The sequence below is a fragment of the Myotis daubentonii genome, chromosome 10 (assembly GCF_963259705.1).
Source record: "Myotis daubentonii chromosome 10, mMyoDau2.1, whole genome shotgun sequence".
NCBI lineage: Eukaryota > Metazoa > Chordata > Mammalia > Chiroptera > Vespertilionidae > Myotis > Myotis daubentonii.
In genome coordinates, this window is record NC_081849.1 from 50,802,733 (window position 1) to 50,818,724 (window position 15,992).

The 15,992-nt window shown below is 49.6% G+C and overlaps 1 protein-coding gene across 1 annotated transcript; it reads right to left on the bottom strand.

The window, feature by feature from the left end:
* Nucleotides 1–1,834: 1,834 nt before the first annotated feature.
* DLX5 (distal-less homeobox 5) lies at nt 1,835–6,433 on the bottom strand. The gene is made up of 3 exons (XM_059712386.1): nt 5,867–6,433; nt 3,796–3,980; nt 1,835–2,680 (listed from the first exon to the last, which is right to left on the bottom strand). The coding sequence occupies exons 1-3, from the start codon at nt 6,219–6,221 to the stop codon at nt 2,351–2,353; spliced, it is 870 nt and encodes a 289-aa protein (XP_059568369.1). The 5' UTR covers nt 6,222–6,433; the 3' UTR covers nt 1,835–2,350.
* Between the last annotated feature and the right edge of the window lie 9,559 nt (nt 6,434–15,992).

The following is a 15,992-nucleotide window of genomic DNA, read 5'->3' on the forward strand; positions in this document are numbered from 1 at the left end:
AGAAAGGGAGAGGGCATGTTCCAAGCACATTCTGCCGCTCTCAGGCAGCCGGAGAGTAGGACGTGTTTGAGATGGACAGTGCGTGCGCCCCTTCCACGTTCCCAAACGCGCACCCCGAGGCCCCGCGCAGGGGAACGCGGACGCTGGCTCCCAGCCGGATTCCCTAGATAGAAAACTCTGGCTTTGGGTGTCATGGAAACTCCTACAATCCTTACAAGCAAAGAAAGAAAGGCAGGAAATAGATGCTTTCGCTTCTTCCCTTCATCCTATTCTCTGCCAGCTCAGAACACAAGGTGGGGTTTCAAATGGCTTCACCCCACAGCGCGTCGCCACCCAAACCTTGTAAGAAAGGAGCGCTGGAGGGGAATGACGAGTGGGAGAGACGCAGCGTCCCCAGCTCTGGCTGCAGTCGGCCAGCTGACCCGGACCAGGCAAGGTGTTGCCTAAAGACCCGTCAAAATCCTGAGTCCCCCTAAGGCCCAAGCCGGTCCAAACTGGCAGGCTGGAAAGGAAAGAAGAAAAATAAAGGAATCCTGGAGAGAGGGAAACTAGGAAAGGAGAGGGAGAGAAAAGGAAAGGAGAGCGAGAACACAGGTAAATTCCCTCCGGGGCACACAGCGTGCCTTTTCAGGTCTCTCCTCCTAACCCTGGAAGAACCTTCTTAGAAATCCTCAGATGACAGGATGTAATTTTTATGTTCTAATCTCCAACCCCCCTTTCCCCCCACGCCTTTAAGAAAACTCTCTTGTCACATTTATTGCTGCGGACTTCCTAGTTGTAAAGTATATCTCCTGCGTCTTGTAATTTCCAATATACAATTGCCCTTGGTATCCCAAGCAGACAGAGGCAGGTGAACCAAATGACAGTCAGAAAGAGCCTGCAATCCAGGCCGGGAGCACAGCTGCAGGCCGGGCTGTAGCTCTGGCCACACTGTTGATGTCTATATGCAGGGGCTGGGGAGAAGGACCGACACAGGCCGAGGTTGCAGCAAGTCTTTCCTCTCCGCCCCAGAGAAGCCTTCACAAAGGAGAAATCCCTGCAAACAGACTCAATTTCCCATCGTTTGGAACCTGCTTTGCCACTGTTTTATGTAAAAGCAAAGCAGAAGGAACTCCTTCCTGAAAAGAGCCAGAGAGTGGTAAAGCAGGGGAAGAAAAGATTTATATTTAGAGTATTATCTCACACGAAATGAAAGCCACACAGGGCCACAGTGCTTGCACTCCTTTCCCCCATCCCACAATTCCCTCTCTGGGCAGAAGAATAATGCCCCCCCACGCCTGCTTGGCCTGCTGATTCAGGCCCATCATTGTTTTCAAATCCTGTGATCCTTCCCTCTCTCTGAAAGAGCTCAGATAAATTTATAAGCATACACCAAGGAGTCCAAAGCACTACTATTTGCCTTGCTACAAACATTTCAGATTTTAAAAAAATGTAATAAGAGGGGAAATTCCCCCCTCCCCCGTTTTTCATTTTCTCATCTCTGGAAGCTCCCTTTGAAAGGAGTGTAATTTGTCTAATTGCTCTACCAATACACAGAGGCTGATGGGGAGGGCAGCTCTCCACCATAATTGCTCTGAGCTTAGAACTCAGAGTGGTTACTGAGGGATTTCTGCTCCTTTCTTACTTATACTCAGGGTAGGAGGGCCCTATTTAGATTCCAGCATTACTTTCTACCTGAAACAATTTGGGGTTAAACTTAAAATTATCTAAACTCTTTTTTTTGTGGTTAGGCCAAAAACAAAAACCAAAACCACCCCAAACACCTAAATATATATTATACAGCAGTGCTCTAAGCAGGCCACATATACATATAGATCAAGTAACATTGAACATATAACACGTAAAATTCTGCATCTATGCAGCTCCCAATTTCTATTTTCCTTTTTGGATCTCTGCAGACCTTCTCTGTCTTTAATTGCCTGCATAAAACGTGGCTAGCCCATTACAAGGGGGGGGGGGGGTGCAAATAAGTATTTTTTTAAGAAACATTTTGCTTTCATGATCGAAATAATTTTATTTATCCAGAATATACAGTTTAACTCCTCTATCTACACTTATTTACATGGTTAAAACAACATTGAAAAAAGTCTTTTGAAAAGTTGAGGTCATAGATTTCAAGGCACCATTGATAGTGTCCACAGTTGCGCAAAAAAGTGTCTGTAAAAAAAGGAGGGGGTCAGGGTCCTTTGAAATGCAATAACTTACATGCAAAAAAAAGCTTTACACATGAATCTTTTTTTTTGTTTGTTTCCGGTTTCCAAACTTCCCCATATGAATTCCTTTCTTTATGATTTTCTAAAACAGCAAAACACAGTAGTCCCCAAAAAGACGGCGAGAGAAAGCGGCTGGTCTAATAGAGTGTCCCGGAGGCCAGCGCCAGCGGGTGCTGTAAGGAGCCAGGCGGCGGCAGGTGGGAATTGATCGAGCTGGCGGCGCTCGGGTACCAGGAAGCCGAGTTCTCCAGGTAGCTGGACGCGGGGGACTGGTTGGAGGTCGGAGGGTGGGCATGAGGGTGGTGGCTGAGCGAGCGCGACGAGCCCTGAGGCTCCCACACCGCCGGAGATTGCGGCGAGTTACACGCCATGGGGTCGCTAGAGCTGGGGCTGTGCTCCGGGGGCATCTCCCCGTTTTTCATGATCTTCTTGATCTTGGATCTTTTGTTCTGAAACCAGATTTTCACCTGGGTGGGGGAACAAAGGCACAGGTTACCGCAACACTCCGAGGCATCTTCGGCCCCCCGCGGCTCCGCCCTGGCGTCTCCGGGCGGCTCTGGGCCTACTGTCCGGGGACCGGGCCCCGAGGCGCAGCCTGAATCTCCGGCCCCAGAGGGCGCCCCGGCGGGATCCGCGCGCCGGAGCCGCCGCGAGGGCACGACCCCGAGGCTGTTGTCTTTTGTTTGGCTTGGAGGCGAGGGCCGGGGCCGGGGGCGGGGAGGTGGGGGTTGGGGGGCGAGGCGAGTGTCCGAAGCCACGTGCGCGCACCTGCAGGCCCACGCGGCGCGCACGGAACGCGGCGCCGCCAGCGTCTGCAAAACCGTGGCCGAGCCCAGCACGCAAGGGCGGTGCAGCCGACTACGGGAGCGCGAGTTCATGCAGGTAGAGCACGGATCCCCCAGGTCCCCGCGCCGCTCCCTTCACCCCCTCCTCGCTCCGGGAAAGGTCAGAATCCGCCGCAGCCCCGGGCGGTGACTTAAACATTCTTTCTTCTTCTCTGGGGGCTGGAGTGGGAGTGAAGGGAACAGGACCCTCCGGGGAAGATTTCCCCATCCAACAGCGCCCCGCTGCTCCCCCCACTCTACCCCCTTCCCCCGCCCCGTGACCCTCAGGCTGCGGCGGCCCAACGCTCCGCAGCAGCGGGGAGTGACCCTCCCCCCGGCTCTCCCGGCCCGCGGCGCCGTCCTCCCCCTTCCCTGGGCCCGAGACCACCGCGAGGCCGGGCCGACGGGCCCTGCTGGCCCGAGAGGCTGCGCTGTACAGGACACTAGACAATTTCTCCAGCTGCGAGGGCGCCCTAGAAGTAACCCTCCCCTGTGTCCCATCTTAGCAAGTGGCCCCTCGCCCCCGGAGGCCCGAAGCGGGGACACCTCGGGGTGAACGCCGTCTCCACCCCGTCCCCACCGTCGCAGGGCGGCGACACCGGGTCTGCCTCCTGGAGGGAAGGGCGCAGGGTGTTTGTCCGAGTCGCCCGCAGGCGCTCCCCGATCGGCTCCAGCCCGCGGGGACAGAAGCGCAGGGCCCGGCCAGGCACGCAGCCAAGGCGGGGCCCTGGCCTGGCCTGGCCGCGGCCGGAATTTACCTGTGTTTGCGTCAGTCCCAGCGAGGCAGCCAGCTCGGCGCGTTCGGGCAGGGCGAGGTACTGAGTCTTCTGAAACCTTCTCTGTAACGCAGCCAGCTGAAAGCTGGAATAAATAGTCCTGGGTTTACGAACTTTCTTTGGTTTGCCATTCACCATCCTCACCTCGGGCTCGGCCACTTCTTTCTCTAAATAAGCAAAACAGAACCGGTTAGAGCTTGTCCGCAGACAATGGCGCTTTGCAGAACCCTCAACTGCAGTCCTGGGGTTTCTTCCCAGGCAGGCTTCCCTCGGGTTCCCCATCCTACCCACCACCTTGGCTTCGCAAGACCCGGAGGCACGTGCCCCTCCCCCAAAGGTGGGAAAGGCCAGGTGGTCGGTCTCCGAAGAATTCCCTACGCGGTTCACGCAGCTTCTCCAGGGCTTGTGGAAAGCGCGTTGGACAGCGCGGTTCCCTCCTCGGCGCCCTGCACCTCGCCCTGTAGCTGCACCCGGACTTGTTTTTACGCCCACCCTGCGTTTGTGCTCACGTGCGTTTCTGGGGTGACCATGGCCACCCCCTCCCTGTCAGCGTCCGTCCGGGAGCCCACGGAGGCCGGACCCAAGGGCTGGGAAGATGCTAACCGAGGTCTCCAAAGTTCAAAGTCCCACAAGCAAACTATGCTCCTTCCATTCAGTAGCGAGCGGTCGGGGCAGCGGCAGACAGAGGGCCGATTATGCAGCCCCCATAATCTCCCTGCCGATCTGGGAGGGCGCAGATGTGTCTGGTTTCTTTTACAAATAGACTTTAATAAGTTCTTGGCCAAAAGAAAAAAAAATCTTTCACTTATGCAGGAAAGGCAGAGACACTGAAAAAGGGATGAAGACATTCTCCCTCCCTGGGCTGTCTTTTTTTAGTTTAACAAGAGTCACGTTGAAAAGAAATCGGTGGTGCGGTGTTTTCGTAAAAAGGGGGCAGCAGGTCAGGACGAATTTCTAAAAATCCTGAGTATGGGGGGGCGGGGGGCGGGGGGGGGAGAGAGACTTTCTGAACGCATGCTTTACAAGGTGCCCCGGAGCCACAAGTCCCCTTTCCCACCTTATCAAAAGTGCCCATCTCTGGAAGGGGCAGAAAGCCTCTCCGTGTGTGTGTGTGTGTGTGTGTGTGTGTGTGTGTGTGTGTGTGGCGAGCTCCTGGGGGAGGAAGGGTGGAGGATGAGGGCTGTGGTCTGGATTCTGCCAGAGCAGGGGATGCTAATATTAGCAGGATTATTAATGTGCTGGTGGGAAGAGATCAAACCTGACCAGCAAAACCTCTCCAAGGAGACCTCATGCCTCTCTCCTACCGCCCAAGCTCACTAAACCTCTTAAACTCTCCACCTAAGTTTCAAGGCAGCTGAAAAAAGGAGGAGGCGGGGAGGAAGAAGACAAATTTTAGGCACCCATGGAGGAAAAAAAAAAGTGCTCCAATAACGTGACCCCTCAGCAACCCTCCTCCATCTTTATATGGCTTTTTGTATTTTTGGCGTTGCCTTGGATAAACTGCAAGGCTCTCCCCCTCCCCCATCCCCCTTCTCAGGCAGCCGACAGCTCCCAGGCCCCCACACCACCCCACCCCACCCGGGGTGCTCCGGGCTCCAGCGCGACCCTGGCTTGTGGCTGCTTTCAGACTAATCCTGCTGGAGCCTCGGAGGCAGCCTTCCACTCCCACTGGCACCCACCGAGCACGCTTACCCCAAATCCCAACAACTAACCTCCCCTTTATTACGCAAACGCCACTAGGGCTGCTAGATTCTTCTCTCCACCCCTACTCCCTTCCCAGCCTAGCCGACTACCTGACCGGGCAAGCTGGGGACCCAGCCACAGAGCCCCCCACCCCCATCCCCACCCCCGCCCCAAGGTGCTGGAGGGGAGAGACCCCGGTCAGAACCCCCGCAAGCTTCTCCTACTAAGAACCCCTAAAGTGCTGGCCTGGGAACCCCCTCCCTCTGCCCCATGCGCCCCCACTGCAGTGGACGGCGGCGCCCCCATCGCCCACCCCACTTGGCCCCTCGGGAACCCTGGCTGCCCATGGATCTGGCCCCCGCACTCGTACCTGGCTGGCTGGCCGCGCTGGGGACGCGGTTGTAGGCGCCGCCGTACTGGTGGTAGGGGCTGGTGTAGCCGTAGTCGGCGTAAGCTTTGGCGGGGTAGCTGCCGGCAGAGCCGTTCACGCCGGGGTACTGGTACTGGTAGGGGTTGAGCGCTTTGCCGTAGGAAGCCGAGGTAGGAGAGCAGTAGCCGTGCGGGGCTGCCCCCGCGGGGCTGTAGTAGTCGGAATCGGTGGCCGACGACTCGGGCAAAGTTGGCGATTCCTGAGACGGATGGTGCATGGCTGCGGACGTCTGGAACGGAGCTTGGAAGTCGCCGGATCGGATGCTGGGTACCCTTCTGTCAAACACTCCTGTCATCGCTCCCCGGCGACGGCTGTCCTGGCTGCTGTGGCGGCGGCGGCTGCCCGAGGTGGCTGTGGAGCTGCTCTGGTCTAAGCAGACATGGCTGTGGGAGCGAGGGAGGAGGAGGAAGAGGAGGAGGAGGAGAGAAGGAGGAGGAGGCGGCGGCGGCGAGGAGGAGGCTGGGAGTCGTGGAGGCTCTGTCTCCGGCAGGCTGACTGCTGACTGAGGCGCAGCACAGCCTTGGTTAAATCCTTAATTGCACGCTTACGCACAGCGGGGTGGATCGGGTTCCATTGGCCAGGGCCTCGGGAGCAGCAGCAACACCCCAACTCGTCCAACTAGTTTTAACACAACAAAGCATTGCTTAAAAAAAGAGAGAAAAAAATGTAGGGATGAGGGAAGTGTGTGTGTGTGTGTGTGTGTGTGTGTGTGTGTGTGTGTGTATACGTGTTGTTCCTAGTTGGGGAACGAGGGGGGTCTCAGTTACTCTGTTTTCAGTGAATTCCAAAGAAAACGCAGAAGCCCAAATGCCAGCTTTGTAATGTCTGCAGACAATGTGTTCCAATCAGCAGCACATGTTCCAAAGTGCACATGTTTTGGGGATGAGGTCGGCCTCGGTCTTTCTTTGCTCCCTATCTCTCCACCCCATTGGGCTTCACCGGAGGGTGGTGTGGAGTTGAACCGTGTAATTGCAGTGGGGAATCGGGATGTGGGGTGATGGTGAAAAGGAACTGAGATCACCTTTTATTGGGGTGCTGGGAGTCAAGTTGTATCTTACCCGTGTGGAAAAATTGCAGTTTGGGGGAAAAGACAAATTTTCAACAAGCACTTCCTTTGCGTGAGATAAATATTTCTCAGAAAAAGGGTGGATAAGGATGCTCATGAGTGCACACTGCTCATTCGGCGGTTCATGGCAGTTTCTGCAACCCCAAATCCCTACTGTGAGTTTAAAATGTTACTGTCTTAAGCACAGGTAACTTAATGACACCCACATTGCTGGTCCCAAAGAAGAGCCAGCAGCCCCACATTTTGTTCAACATTCTCGTCCATTCGGCTGCCATTGAAAGAGAGGGTCTGTAACTCCTGCTAAATGGGAACCTCAAGAAGATTGAGAAGTAGAAAATAAAAGCCCGTTTGGGAGGTTGGGTGAAGCCCTCCACTTTTCCCCTCCCAGCTTCATGGACATGGCACCATTCCCAGGCCCAGGTCCCTGTGCCTTCCAGGCTCCCCTTCCCTGCCTTGAAGACACCTTAGCTCATATGCGAAGGGACAGAAGGCGCAGGAACCCACCACTGGGTGTTCGTGGTCCAAAGAGTTTGCTTTCCATGACATGTCACTCTTGCTCTAGAGATAAACCAGCTGGGGGTGTAATACTTTAATCTAAGTCAACCTACCGCTCCCCATTTTCCTGCCCTTAAAGTAGGCAACTCCAGGAACTGGATCTTGATTTGGGCCTTTTCAGCAGCTTCCTCCAGAGTGTCTGAGACTAGGAACCCCTGCAAGGAGGGTCTGGTTTCTCATCATTCCCTCCACTCCAACCGAAAGAGGAGTCTACATTAGTTGTGTCTAGTGCTAGGTTAGCCTTGCTTTCTGTGGAGCTATCCAGCCCAAAACAAGCCGGCAGGGAGAGCTGGGGGTTTGGAACTCTTGGCAGGGTGCCAGACTCGCTCCAGAACACCAAACCAGAGCAGCCACTCGAGCATCAGCCCCCTACCTCCACCGCCTGGGAGCCCTAGAACCACAGCTGTTGTCGCCTTGCCTTTAGGGGCAACAAGAGCTGGGGTGCGCTCAGGGCCAGAGAGGGGTGTGTCACAGGGTCCCTCAGCGCCCTCCCCCACCCGGCCCGATTCTCCTCCTGGAGGTCTGTGCCGCCCTGGACTTGCTTGAGACTGACGCCCAGAAAACAGAGCCTGGGCTGCGGGCCCATCCTGACCCCGCGGTGTGGATGTTGACACTGCTGCTCACGCTCTACATTTAGAGCTACGGGGCATCAGGAGGCACTGACGACCAGGTCGGGCTTGAAATCCTGGCCTCTGCTGGGGGGGGGGGGGGGAGTTCTAGGTGCCAATCGAGCCACCTTAATTTAAGCACATCCTGCTGTTTCATTACAAGAATCGCTTCCCCAAGGCAATGCCTGGGAGGGTCCAAGTCGCCTCCAGGCAAAGGCCAGTGGAGCGGGGAGCCGGGTGGCCTTCCACCTGTGCTTTCACCCCCGGAATCTTTTATTTCTTGCAGGTTTAAAAGTTACGACGTGAAGGGAAAGAAGGCAACACGGTTATGCTAACGAGGGTGTTGCGGGCAACGTGTTTAGACCTTGCTGAGAAGGCAGATTCCAAACAGGGTGGGATGGGAAGTTGCAGACTTCGGGCAAAATGGAGAAGCTTGGGGTCTGGTGAAGAACACAACCTTACAGTGTCCAGTTAGTCTGATTCTGCTGTCACTTTCCCCTCCACCCAAACAAAGATATTCTCTCTCCCATTTTGCACAAGACAAAAAGGAGGGGGGCGGAAGGAAAGGACTTAGCTTCTTTGCTCCAGTTCCTAAAGTGTTGGCCCTCAAGAGCAAAGGCCGCTGCCGCCGGGTGAAACTTGCAAATCTGGGTGCGTCTCTGAAGGTCTTTCTCCACTTTGTTCAGCTTCCCTACCAAGTCCACCCCACTTCCCCCACCATTGCCTGGAAGGAGAGCGCTAAGTTCAAAGGAGCTGGAGCCTGATCACAACACAGTCCCACTTCGTGTCACATTGCAGTCCCTGTGGCTCTCCCCACGCCGCGCCCGGGCCTGGCTGCGCTGCGGACCCACGCTCTGGGCGCACGCGCGCTGGGTGTCCCTGCTCTCAGGTTCTGTGGGTGATGCTGGTGGTACGGTGGGTGTTTCTGACACCAAGGTCTGGACCTTTGTCTTAAGGCCAGTGGGCCGGACGCTGCTGCCTCTTTCAAACCCCATCGAAGGGCCCAGCCTTGGAGAAATGGCCCCGCAGCATCAAACTTCTCCAGAAGTGCGCTCCCCACTGCGACACGTAGGAAGAACGTGAGTAATGTCATCTCCCAGAAGCCGAAATTTGCAAGGGGCGGGGGTGGGGGGTGTGGTGGGGATGGTGGAGAAACGGACCCTAAAAAAAGTGCAAGTCTTTACCACGAGCGCCACCCAGTGTCCGCGCGGAACAGCGCACAAATAAATGGCAACCGTTTTCCAAGAATCGGAATCGCTGGCTGGAGGTGGCCGGCTGGTCCTCTGGGTTTGACCCCACCGCTGCGTGGTTTCCCGTACCCCCAGGCGATTTTCTTCCTTTCGTTTACTCCTTACGTATTTATATGCTCCCTTCCTCCGCCCACGAGATCACCCTTTTTTTTAGGTCTCAGCAGAAATCTGGCGATTTGGGGTGGTAACTCGCTCTGTTCAATCTCTTGTGGTGACTGGAGACAGTCCAGGCTGACTGACCCTTGTTTCCTAGCGAGTTTTGAGGAAGCTGACCCTCCTATAGGAAGACGAGATGCTGGAGAGGTTGCGGGGTGAGCCGCTGCTCGTCTAAATTGGAAAGGTAGTGCCCCCTGACTTTGCAGGGAGAGTACCTCGGGAAGTGGTGAGGGGAGACACTTTTAATAACTGCATTCACTCAGCTTTCTCCCTCTGGCCCAATCTGGAAACCTATGTATTCACAGGTGTGCCAAAAGTAGGACTTCTTTTCCTTTGGGCTTGAGGCTCAGACAAATCAGTGCACCTGAAGGTATTTAATTTATGAACTTAAGATCTTTTTTTGGTATGGAAACTACTGTTTTGTTTATGTAAAACACTGTGCACATCAATTCTATGCACATAAGTCAGGCAGATAAAGGACCCCTGAACATGATACTAGTATTATTTACATATGCAAAGTTGATATAAATCATGTTATTTTATTTTAGAGAGGGAGGGGGGAAGAGAAACACCGACCCATTCTTGCCCTAACAGGGAAGAGGGGTGTGTGTGTGGGGGGGGGGGGGGCATGGAACCAGGAACCTAGGTATGTATGTGCCCCTATGGGAATGAACCTTCGACCTCCCAGTGTAAGGGAGGACGCGCCAACCAACTGAGCCCTGTCAGGCCATGCCAGCCAGGCTTGGCTTTAGAATTTTTATCAGTGGACTACCTTCCTTTCAAAAGGTCTGTCCCTGGGCTGAGGGTTACTTTACCTTTGATTTGCTGTGTTTTATCCTTTTCTTTTCTTTATCCAGCGGGGGAATGCTCGCAGGGCAGTTCACTGTTGTTCTGTCCTTATTGATGACAGTCCATCTAAGAGCACGTTTCACCCCAGATCTCAAATACAAACAAAGCTGGTTTCATCAGACATTTGTGGCTATAGACCAGAGTAGTCATTTTATTTACAATGGAGCTTCATTTCTCTTTGAGCTAAGACCATTTAATAACTTAAGGTAACAGCCCTGAAATATTCAATTTGATGTTTGTCCAGAAGAGGCACATTTTTATGAATTGGGGTGAGATGGAAAGATAGGAGTGATGACTACAAAAAGAGGTGAAGGTTTTCAAAAGGATTACACGTTGTTGGTCGTTGGTTTGGGCAGCTCAGCTGAATAGCCTTTGTGTCTTCCTATCTTCCAACGGAGAGCAAGAGGCACCGTCTTGGAGCTGACATTCAGAGGTGATTCATCTTCTGAGTTAGGAAAACTCTTTAATTCTCCACCTAGTTTAAAGTTCTTCCCATGCACTTGAGGCTGAACTAACTTAGGCCCAAGCCAAACGCTTTGGCGCCTATGGAAATTGACAAGGAGCTCACCCAGGGAGGGAGGCAAGGGAAAGGATAAGCACAAAGAAAGATTCATTCCATGCTGAAATTAATGACAGTACCCCCCTTGCCCTCAAGAAAAATGTGTTTGGAATTAAAGATCTTCTCCAATACAATAATCTCAAAAGATTCACTAGCAGGCAATTATATAAATATTCTGAATAAAATTAAAAATCCCCAAAAGGGGAAACTATTTTCCACTTAATTCCAACCTAATAGGATTTTTCAGTTTATTTCCAAATGATAGAGTAGATCATAGACTTCTGCACATTTCGTTTTCATAATTAAGACATTAAAATGTGTTTATTCAGTTAGCAAACATAACTGGCTAGGAAAAAGCCTGAAGCATCCACTCAAATCTATTCTCTATGAGGCGAATTTAGTGTACCACAGCTGAAAACACTTCAAGTTCATCTAAGTAGGAAGTACATGGGATTATATTATTATATGTCTTTGCAAACAGAAATTGAGGCATATTCTTCATCCTAAACTCAGACTTCATCCTCTTGAAAGGAAGGGTTGGCTGTGATACTATTTACAAAACCTTTATTCTTCTTAAAGATATAAAAATATTTCAATTAAAAAAATATCCCTTGTGGAGTTAAAAGAAGAGTAATCGGCAGACAGGAATTCAGAGCAATGATCTTACTCTGGCCAGGAAGTAGCAAGAGCAAAGCTTAACTCATCTTTAATAGCAACCTAATTACAAGATCAATTTAGAATTTTAAAGTTCATTGATCCTAAGCCACTGTATTTCTATGATCCGACAACACTGTATGCAAAGAAGTAAAAAAAAAAACCAACACAAACCCACTTCTAAAGTCAAATCCATTCAGATTATTCAAACACTGTGAGCTCGGTGAAACTTGGCCCACAAGATATATACACACAGGCAGTTAGTCTAATTTTATAGACACCTTTGCACTCTGCCTTAATTACATCATTTTAACAGGTTAAAACAAACAGCAAGAAAATATAAAACCTTTTCTACAGCTGTGTTTACTACCTTATACCTTTTATAGAGAAACAGATTCTTAAACAAGCAACCAGCCTGAGATAAGAGGTTTCCCTGCTGTGTTCCACAGCACAATCAGTCAAAGGCTCAGTGCCCACCTGGACTTGCACCCTCTGTGCTCCTGCAGAAGGAAATTAAGGCAACAGAAAGGAGAAGTCAATAGCTTTGCAAGTGAAGTGTAGCTGACAAGGCAATGGAGTCGCTTTTAAAATCATGGGCTGAAAATATTCATTATCCTCCTTGCACCCAGGATCTTCGTAGCAGTCAACTTATATAGCCCATGGGCAGTTACTGCAAATATTGCTTTTGCAACATGAAGTCTTCAGTTTCACTTCACTGGCTCAACATAGCAGGTTCTTGGATGGTGCATTTAGCGAAGTATTATAAACATATACATTCATATAATTTATTGCTGCATCCTGGTTTACCATTTTGGGTATTGACTGCTTGTCTCCTGTGGTTTGAATGCATTTTTGCACTTTTACTCCCAACTGGTGTATGCATTTTGATTGGTTACTTAGGAAATCAAGAAACACTGGTTGATGCTGCAACTTTTTCAACAGACCTCACTTTGCAGGCAGCATACTACATGTCTACCTCCACTATTGTTAATCTAAAATGGGGTTTGGAGGTGTGGGTGTGGATGAAATGGTGATGGGGATCAAAAGGCACAAAGTTCTAGTTGGGAAAAAAAGTCATGGGGATGTAATGTATAACATGGTGACTATAGTTAATAATACTGTATTGCATATTTGAAAGTTGCCAAGAGAGTAGATCTTAAAAGTTCTCTTCACAAGACAAAAAAAATTGTAACTACAGGTGGTGATGGATGTTAACTAGACTTGTGAGCGATCATTGCACACTATATACAAATATCAAATCATTATGTTGTACATCTGAAACTAATATAATGCTACATATCAATTATACCTTAATAGAAAAAATAAAATAGTGTTTAGGGTTATCTGGAATTTGTCTTACATGTTTCAGGAATCCTTGGCACTATAGAGGGAAAAGATACTTTCTTTTATGAAACTCTGGACTTCAGCTAGCCACAGAATATATATGGACATTGCATTAAATCCTCTCAAAGGAAAAAAAAGCATAAGTGGAAACAACAAACTAAGTAAATAACAGATAGAGGTTAGAATAGCTGTATTCATACATGGAAAAAATCAGAATGTACTATGGATGCAGTATTCTTTCCCTACACTTCTCCATTGCCTCCTTTGTTTATTTGAGTCTCGCTGCGTCAGGGGTGTACCGCTTTACAGCTTTTTCACACTTGCTGTTTAAGAGTTTCAGACACTTTCAGAGTCATGTTACAGAGTAACTGTGCTAGGTCGCTGGCAGTTAACCTGCACAGTGACTTGGAGGGGATAGGGAGAAATATTTAGCGCTGGGAAAGAGAGATGGACCCAAAAAATCATCTTTGCTAATGATAGTATTTTTAATAGATAATATTTTTAATAGAATTATTCCTAAAGTCAGTCAATTAGATGTAAAACCGGGGGCCAAAGGGAATTTTTGGTAATTAAAATCACCTGGTAATTTTTCTCTAACTTACAAGAACAATGGGAAAATAGAAGAATAGAGAAATAGAAGAATGGAAAGCAAAAAGATAGAAACAGCCAGGCATTAATAACCACCCTGCTCTCTCTGAATTAGAATAATCATTGGGGTGGCATTTAGGAAAAAGCCCCTGTCCACCCAAAGATTGTCTTTTGGGGAGCACCTCCCAGAGAAGTTGGAACGAATGGAGTAGAATTGCTAATGTCAGTTCTCTTCTTTGTGACTTTATTTTACTAGGATCATTAAAATCCAACATGGCCTTCAACATCACAGTTTAGGGGGGAAAATGTTCTCTAAGTTTTTCTAATATGTTTTTGGGCTCTGTTCCACTTCATAGTCTCATGGTGAACATTTGGCAAGTCTTTTGCAAATTTTATAGACCTTTAAATGGTTTTCCCAAAGGGATTTCACATATAATTCACTTCTCCTTTCACAGTAGCCTCGAGGAGTAGCTATATCAGGCTGTTAGGGGTGGTCTTCAACTTTCATATATTTGCCCTTCATTTAGTTTGAACTTGCTCCTATTCCATCTTGGCCTCCTACCCCACCCTTTGTTGGAGGGTGTGAGCCATGATGTGCTGGCACCGCCTGCCAGTCACTACTGCTGGGAGTAAAGCATCTAGCCTTTGAGGGCCGGTGTGGCCAGTGCCTAGTGAGTATCCCTTCCACCCTACACTATGCCTGGGAGTATCCAGGCCTAGAATTGCTGGCTCATGTGGGGCTGCCATCTCTCCCTGCCTGGCTACCAGTAATCCCCTCTTTCCCACCTACAGCCATCCTTGCAATCCTTACTCTCTTCATGGGCATGCCAGGCTAACCATTGGGCTTCCTGAGCGTCTTCTCCAGTCCCTGGAGGTTAGTGGGCCCCTGAGAAAGGGAGCTGCCTGGCTCCGCCTTCCCAGGCCTAGGGAATACCAGCTGCCACCTCCTCTGCACTCCAGGGGTGGAACAGGGAGAAAGCACTGGTAGGAACCACAATTAGTGACTGTGTTTAGATCTTTAGGCAGAGGTCCTCAAACTACGGCCCGCGGGCCACATGCAAATACAAATATTGTATTTGTTCCCGTTTTGTTTTTTTACTTCAAAATAAGATATGTGCAGTGTGCATAGGAATTTGTTCATAGTTTTTTTTTTTAACTAAAGTCCGGCCCTCCAACGGTCTGAGGGACAGTGAACTGGCCCCCTGTTTAAAAAAGTTTGAGGACCCCTGTCTTTAGGAATAATGTTCACTTTCAAATACATTCATTTTAAATAAAAGGTACCCCTTGAATACCTATAAGATAGATTTCATATACTGAGGCCCAGAGAGTCCACTTTCATAATAATAATATCTTGAATTTGCTTAGAGTTTTAAACTTTTTTTAAAAGTCCCAAAGGGTTCTCATATAATTTAATACTCGCCCTTGCAATATTCTTGAGAGGTAGATAAGGAGGTGAGAAACCTGACTTCCTACCTTCCTATTTTATACATTACATAAAACTGTACTGTCGCCCAGCCAGCCTGGCTCAGTGGTTGAGCATCAACCTGTGAACCAAGAGGTCACTGTTCAATTCCCAGTCAGGGCATATGCCCGGGTCACGGGTTCGATCCCCAGTGTGGGGCGTGCAGGAGGCAGCCGGTCAGTGATTTTCTCTCATCATTGATGTTTCTATCTCCCTCTCCCTCTCCCTTCCTCTCTGAAATAAATAAAAATGTATTTAAAAAAACAAACAAACAACAACAACAAAAAATTGTCTTGTCACCCAAGATTAGTCAGAATGTCACATGGTTAAAATGCTATCTGTGTGCATGCGCGCGCACACACACACACACACACACACACACACAAGTTGCTCATAGACTGAAGCAAATTTGCTACTCTTTTAAAATAAAAAACATCATTTTTTAGTCATTTACTATGTGCTGATTGTTTTGTGTATGTTATTTCATTTCATCTTTACAACAGCCTATAAGGAGGTGCCATCATTATCCCATTTACACTGTGGACTATGAGACAGAGCGGTTACGAATCTTAATTATGCTCCCATGGCCAGTAAGGTCATTGCACAGGGCAATCTCCAAAAAGAAAATCCTATACTCTGTGGACAATAAAGCAAAGAATCATGGCGCTATAGATACCAGAATAACATTTCTGTTGCTCCTCTCCTTTTCTTTGTATTCTGACATCTAAAGACACAGGCAATAAATCGTTTAGTTGTAAGGGTTTGTTCACATCAACAACCTCCTTTCCCTTTAATGAACCTCATTTTTCTTTGAGATCCAATTGCTGGATATTAGCGTCCACAACTTAGGAAAGTAAGTTGAAATATGATGTATATCTGAGTGATCCTTAGCATTAGAGCCAAGAAGATTCAAGGAAAGTTGCTCTAATAAAGAGCAACTTTCATAGCTGGTGTTAAATGTCAATGAGCAATTAG